At 43.1% G+C, this 7,012-nt stretch overlaps 1 protein-coding gene across 3 annotated transcripts; it reads right to left on the bottom strand.

Annotated features, from left to right (window-relative positions):
- Positions 1–1,329: 1,329 nt before the first annotated feature.
- LOC122001196 (transcription factor AS1-like) lies at positions 1,330–3,044 on the bottom strand. 3 transcript variants are annotated; one of them, XM_042555814.1, is made up of 2 exons: positions 2,708–3,044; positions 1,330–2,627 (listed from the first exon to the last, which is right to left on the bottom strand). In XM_042555814.1, exon 2 carries the CDS (start codon positions 2,529–2,531, stop codon positions 1,512–1,514), a length of 1,020 nt encoding a protein of 339 aa, XP_042411748.1. In that variant the 5' UTR covers positions 2,532–2,627; positions 2,708–3,044; the 3' UTR covers positions 1,330–1,511. The 3 variants fall into 3 exon arrangements, with proteins under 3 accessions (XP_042411748.1, XP_042411749.1, XP_042411747.1); XM_042555815.1 differs by having other exon boundaries at positions 2,851–3,044; XM_042555813.1 differs by having other exon boundaries at positions 1,330–2,576; positions 2,851–3,044.
- Positions 3,045–7,012: the final 3,968 nt, after the last annotated feature.

Below are 7,012 nucleotides of genomic sequence, written 5' to 3'. Positions count from 1 at the left end.
GCGGTGCTGGTGAAGAACATGCTACGGATGTCAGAGACGGTGACACAGTTCACCATGTTGACACTATGGAAGCTCTACAAGAGCGAGAGGCAAGGCGAGTGTGCCACAAAGGCCATCAAAGTCGGGGCCTTCCAGAAGCTTCTCATTCTGCATCATGTCGAGGGATCTGCATGATGAAGGAGAAGGTGAGCGAGTTGTTGAAGTTGTTGAACGCACAAGCGGAAGCTCAAAGTGCATAGAGAGGATGGATTTTAGGGATTGAAAAAGTTCTTCTAATAACTAACCTTAGGATATTTTTATCATTTTATAATAATATGAATTATATTGTTTATAAAATATAATGGACACCAAACAAAAAAAAAATATATAATCATCTTCTTAATCAAAGATTATATACATAGTATACAACTATTTGACTAAATATAGTAATATAATATTAATTATATTATATTATATTATATTATAAATTTTATTACATTACAAGCTTAATTATATTACCCTAACTAAATAGTAGCCTTAATTCTTAATTATTATGCAATTGTTGCAAACTAGTTTCTGGTTTGTTCTTCAAATTATAAATTATAGGAACTAATAGTCTCTTCGCTTTTGTGAGTTGAAAATTTAGCGTTGTTAACTTGTTCTTTCTTAAACCAAGATGAATTGAAAAAGTTTACCTTCCCTTATCATTTTTTTCCTTCGAAATGCCCTCCTTAAAAAAAATTTAAGATCATTAAAACATCTGTAGAGTTTTCAATGACATGCATTTCAGCGTCGACAGTAATTGTTGGCCGAGCTAATTTGACCTGTGCTCAATGTCTACTTCAGCAAAGAAAACAGATGGTGACGCCTCGTCCCAAGGTAGATTGAGCAAGAGGAAGACAATTTACATGCTGAACGGACCATGCAAGTCTCTGGATATACCATTTCTTTCAGATTCCCAAAGATATTTATCCAAAAGTAGATTGAGTGAAATAATTCATATTGGAGTTTGGACTTGCAAAATTCCTTGAAGTCAATGTTAAATAGCAGATTGAAGTTTCATGTTTTGCATGCAAGTCATCATGGAGGATTATAGTTGTTGATGGCTGAATGGGTAAATATTCACCCACAATATTTGGATGAGAAGAACGAATGAGAAAATGGCCTCTGAATCCTGCATTCCTGCTTTGACGAATTGTTTGTAATGATAGGTCAAGTAGAAGCAATAATGAATGATAAGGTTGCAGATGAGGAAGCCTGGAAGTTTAAAGTTCATCACAGAATTCATCATCAGAATTCATCAGTGTGAGTTTAAAGTTTCAGTTGGTTGGAACTAATTCCGTTTGTTTATTAAGAGATTGATGAGGCGAAAGATTTCCTTGTTCTAATCATGAAGCAAAAGAGTAGTATAGCATTCATGATTCATCAGCAACACTTCTTCAGAAGATAGAATTGGGCTTCGCTCTATGTGGAAGAGAATGCGCGAGCAATTAATACACCCGTACGAAAGTAAAGCCGGTATGTTTTTCTCTTCACCGACCGTTCATCTCCGCCAGCAGCCACTGGCGGCCGCCCAGCTGCTTCAGAAACTTGCTCAGCCGCATATGCTTTGCGGCCCACTGGTCTGCTAATTTCTGCTCTTTTGCCTCAGCGTCCTTCCTCAGCCCGGCAATCTGCTCCTTGTACTCTACCTCGATCCTCTCCAGCGCCACCTTCTGCTCCTCCCTCAGCGCCCGCACCTTCGCCTCGATCTCCTCCATCATCTCCCTCCTTTTGCCCGCCTTCTCCGATTCCAACTGCAGCTCCAGCCGCTTCAACCTCCAAGCTGCCTCCTTTTTGTGCTCCATCCACGCCACGTGCCCTTCCTCCAACTCCCGGCAACACTCTACCAGCTCCGGCAAGATATGGCGTCCGTCGATGCCTTGCTGCGAGTTACCCAAACCCAAGCCACCTTCTGCTCCCCTCTCAGTCTGAAGCCATGGCCTGGGAGGAGGGGCAACAGACGGCGATAGCGTCAGAGTAACAGACGGCGACTGTAAAGGGGGTGATCTGTAGCCACCGGCCGCGCCATTGTTCGAGAGCCACGGCGGGAGGAACGGCGTGGTCATTAGCAGCGGCACGATGTGATCCTCTTTGACCAGCTTCTCCGCGAAGCTCTCGAGGATCCGGTCGTACTTACCGGGCTCGGCTGGGGAGGCGGCGGACTTCGCGCTCTCCCGCTGCACCCTTTGCTGCTTCTCCTGGAACACCTCCCACCACTTGCCAAGCCGCTTCGCTGTGCGCCCGGGGATCTCAGCGGCGATCGTCTTCCACTTGTTGCCGTGCTTGGCCAGCAGGCGGATGACCAGGCGCTTCTCCTCCTCTGTCAACGACCCTTTCTTGATGCCAGGATTGAGGTAGTTCTTCCACCGCTCCCAACAGGATTTGGCGTCCCTGTCAAGGGCAACGTTCATGCGCTGGGCGACGAGGTGCCACTCCCTGGGCCCATACTGGTTCCCGTACGTACACAATATGGCGTCCTCCTCGGCTTTCCACCGCTGCCTATCCTTCATTTGCTGACGCCCGTTGCCATCTCGCCGGACACCTCATAACTTTCTCTGCCAAGTATTAATTACTTCTTTTTTTTTCAAATTCCGATTTTAAGTAGCCTTGCAAAGGTACAACAAAAAAAAACATAATGATTGTCTACATCAAAGGATGTTTAGTCGAATATTTTTGTCTTACATACCAATCACAATGAAAAGACGCAGGATTCGCTAGACTTTTTGGTGGATTTGTTTGATAAAATTTCTATGCGAGTAAATATTCTTCCTGGTTTGACAATTAAATGGATGGCACAAGGCAGGTAAAAGGAATAGAACAAACACACACCAGAGACGAAATATTGAGAGAACAGGAATCGCCGAAGGGTTATGACGGTCTTCCGGTGGCAGTGAGAACAAAAACAGAGATGTGGATGATGAAAATTAATGAATGTTCACCAATTGAGCAGAAGGAGGCACGTAGGGTGAAAATATAGTGGAAGGGAAGGTGAAGGGGGTAGGGGGAAGCAAAAGGAAGAAGGCGTGACAGCAGCGCAAAAGAAGCGCACGCTATGAGGGAGGAAAAAGACAAGGCGGGTGAAGAAGAGGACAGGGACTAAAAGACTAATCGCGCAGGACAACGGAAGACACTGCGAGGTGTAAGGCGTGTGTCGGTGCGTTGACGTCAAAGGGGAATGTGGTGTCATGATCGTGTGTTTACAAGCTACAAAAGCTCTACCATTTATGATGATCTATCTCGCTACTGTCGATGTGCTAGCTAGCTGTGTGCCTGTGCAGCTCCGCTCCCATCTGGTCCTTGAATTACTACGGTGATAAGAGCCAAAGAGAAGTTATGCAAGCGCCAAAAGATAAAAGGTTCCCTGTCTCTGAGTTCTCTGCAATCGGAAGTGTCTAAGCAAGGTTTTCAGATCGTATTTAAGCATCCATTGACCTAAAGGATTCGGGAGTATGGATAGAGCGTGAAAAAAAAATTATAAAGAGATGCGAAAAAAGTTGCAGCTGCCACTGTACCCCGGTCTCTGAGCCCTTCTTCCCCTCGCTTTTGACTGCACCAGTTAAAAGGCAAAGCCACCCACGAAATGAGAAGTCGATTGCGTTGCTTTAATCGATTCACCCATAAAAGCTGAAAAGAGACAAGCCAAATCATGGAGGAGGGAACGCGATCTGACATGACAGCTGGCTGCTGCCTCCTGGAGGGTGGCGCGTTCTACTGTGCCTCGCCAGCAAATTTTATCACGGCAAGAACCATCGCATCGCATCGCATCGCCTCGGCCCGCACCGCTCTGAGCACGTAGGTATGATGCGATCGATGCTGTCTTTTCTCTTTTTCCTTTTTTTTTTTTTTTTTTTTTTTCATGTAGGTGTTCAGGTGGGGCATTTATGGATTTAGCTATTAATCTGATCTACTTTTGCAAAGGCTGCGTAATGTAATTGCAGTTCGCATCAATCGTAGTGGTTTGTGGTGCGAGTGCGCCCCGATACGGACGGGATCTTTCGCTGCGTGAGCGTGTGGCAAAGGGCGCGGGCGTCGAGAGCGGCAGTGGCTCACTGGCCGCGTAGCAGGCAGCGCAGGCAAAGGGTGGGAAGGCGATGTGTCGTGGGGAGGCGGATGCGTGCAGAGAGTGCACGGTGGGCTTATGTGTGGGCCGGAGAGGAGGTGGGATTTTAGTGCGTGTTTCGCGGCAGCAGGAGGCAGGGCCGAGCCGGGAGCCAACTGAGGCGATGGGGACTCGACGACGAGCACGTCTCTGTCTGCCTTTGTCGGTTGGTTGGCCCTCTGCTTGTTTGAGGCCTTTAGGGGCCGGGGCTCGCCTTGGTGTCAGCGACTGGTTACGTCGCTCTCGGCTTGGGCGTGGATCCAGGGGCAGATTTGGTGCGGGATCGCTGACTCCACTCTGCCCACCTGTTTGTTTCGCGCTCTACTACTTCGAGTGGGGTTGGATGATCGCTGACGAGACGGACCGCTCATGTAGACATTTGATGTCACTCATATTCCCAATTGAGTATTTATAATAATGTTACTAGTCGAGGGGCCGTTCTTTACTTTCGGATAGATCTAGTGGTTAACGCATGAGGTGTTGCTATAATAAGGTCCGGGGTTCGAATCTCGACAAAGTCGAGATAAATACCTCCCTTATGTGCTAGTCACTATTTCAAAGGCTAGTAGCCGCCTGTAATTTACCTCCTCCGTGTTGACTTTGGGAAGGGTTGGCCGGAGCGCTGGGGCGAGCGTATTTGCCTTTTTACCACAATGATTAAGTTTATCTCCATCCTTTCGGGACGGTACTAGCACATGAAGTGTTGTCACCATGAAGTCTAAGATTTGAATCTCGATAAAATCGAGATAAATGTCTCCCTTATATGCTAGTCATTATTCCAAAGGCTCATAACCGTCTGTGATTTACCTCCTCCGTGTTGGCTCTGGGACGGATTGACGGGGACACTGGGGGCGAGCGTGTTCGCCTTTTTTACCACCATGATTAAGTTTATGTCATCCTCTTGGAATGATCGTAAAAAAAATCTCTAAATTAACAAAATAGTATTATGTGACATCCTAGAAATTGGAATAGAAATAGGTATATATCATAATATTATGTAATGAGAATAGGTATGAATATTTTCAATCGAAGTGAAATGAAATTTTATTTTTTACCCTTAGAGAAAAATAAGAGAAAAAAAATAGATGTGAAAGCAAGTTGAATGTGAGAGAAAAATATGATAAGAGAGAATGATGCTAGAGAGAATGTATGATAAGAAGAAGGTATGATGAGAAAAAATGAAGTGTGAAAGTGTGGTGGAGAAAATGAGGAGAGAGAACGTGATATGAGTGATTAAGGAGAGAAAAAGTATGATGAAAGAGAAAGTGTGCTGAGAGAGAAAGTGTGATGGGAAAAAAAATAAAGAGAGAGAAAGTGTGATGAGAGAAAATGAGGAGAGAAAGTGTACTGAGAAAGAAAGTATGATAGGAAAAATGAAGACAGAGAAAGTATAATGTGAGAAAATAAGAAAAGAGAGTGTGATGGGAGAGAATGAAGAAAGGGAAAGTGTGATGAGAAAAAATAAGAAGTGATAAAAAAATGAGGAAAGAGTATGTAATGGAAGAGAAAGTGTGATAAAAGAGAAAGTGTGATGGAAGAAATTGAAGAGAGAGTGTGTGTGATGAGAAAAAAATACAAGAAGAAAATGGTAAAAATTGTGTGATGATAGAAAATATGGAGAGAGAAAGTATGTTAAGAGAATGACGAGAAAGAGTATGATGAGAGAGAATAAGGAAAGAGAAAGTAAAATTAAAGAAAATTTGAATAAATATATTAAGGGTATTTTATCTAAAACTTAATTTTCATTATCATTTCTATTAAAATCCAAGGGAAGATGTGAGTTTCATCAATATCTAAGTTTTCGAGTTTCATTCCAAAATCTTGATTTCATTCCCATCAACTAAACACAAGGTTTAAGAATATAATGAATCCATTCTCTCATTCTCAAACCCCTAAATCAAACGTCACTTTAGTTATTTATCAACTTTTTAATCATGTCCTCAATCCCACCTAAATACTATATATTTTGTATTATATATATATATATATATATATATATATATATATATATGGTCTTTTTTTGCGTTCTCTCGGGCTCCTCATTAAAAAGTTAGATCTGCCTCTCAACTCGTGAAATTCGCAATAGCTCGATCTTACAAAGCAGCTCAAGCATACATGATATCTCGGCTATACAAGACAACTCGTCTTCTAGGCAGCTCAGCCATCCTAAGTAATTTATTCTTTCTTGCTTGGCCATCTAAGATTATTTGCTTAGGTCATCTTGATAGATAGTCACTACAAAAATAATCAGGTTTACCGACGGAATATTATTCCGTCGGTCATCTCCGACGGAAGCTAATTTCCATCGGTAATCTCCGACGGCATATAATATCCGTCGGTAATCTCAAATATTACCGACGGAATTAAAATTCCGTCGGTAATATTTTCCAACGGAATTAAATTCCCGTCGATACAATGATGGGAACTATTTATTAACGAGGAAAAAAATCAGGATTACCGACGGAATATAATTTCCGTCGGTAATTACCGACGGAATCTAATTTCCGTCGGTAATCCTGAAATAAAAAACAAAATTTTTCAGGATTACCGACGGAAGTTAAATTCCGTCGGAAATTAAATTCCGTCGGTAATCCTGAAGAAAAAACAAAAAATTTCAGAATTACCGACGGAATTTAAATTCCGTCGGTAATTTCCGACGGAATTTAAATTCCGTCGGTAATTCTGAAATAAAAACAAAAAAATCAGGATTACCGACGGAAGTTAAAATCCGTCGGAAATTACCGACGAAATTTAAATTCCGTCGGTAATCCCGAAAATAAAATTAGGGCACTGGCCCTTCTCCTCTCGTGCGCTCGATTTCCTCCTCTCCGGCGATTCCGGCGCAATCTCTCCTCTTCGGCGATTCCGACGCGATCTCTCCTTTTCGGCGAT

The sequence above is a fragment of the Zingiber officinale genome, chromosome 7A, assembly GCF_018446385.1.
Source record: "Zingiber officinale cultivar Zhangliang chromosome 7A, Zo_v1.1, whole genome shotgun sequence".
In the NCBI taxonomy this organism is placed as follows: Eukaryota; Viridiplantae; Streptophyta; class Magnoliopsida; order Zingiberales; family Zingiberaceae; genus Zingiber; species Zingiber officinale.
Note: the sequence above shows the minus strand (reverse complement) of the source record. Positions and strands in the feature narration are given on the sequence as shown.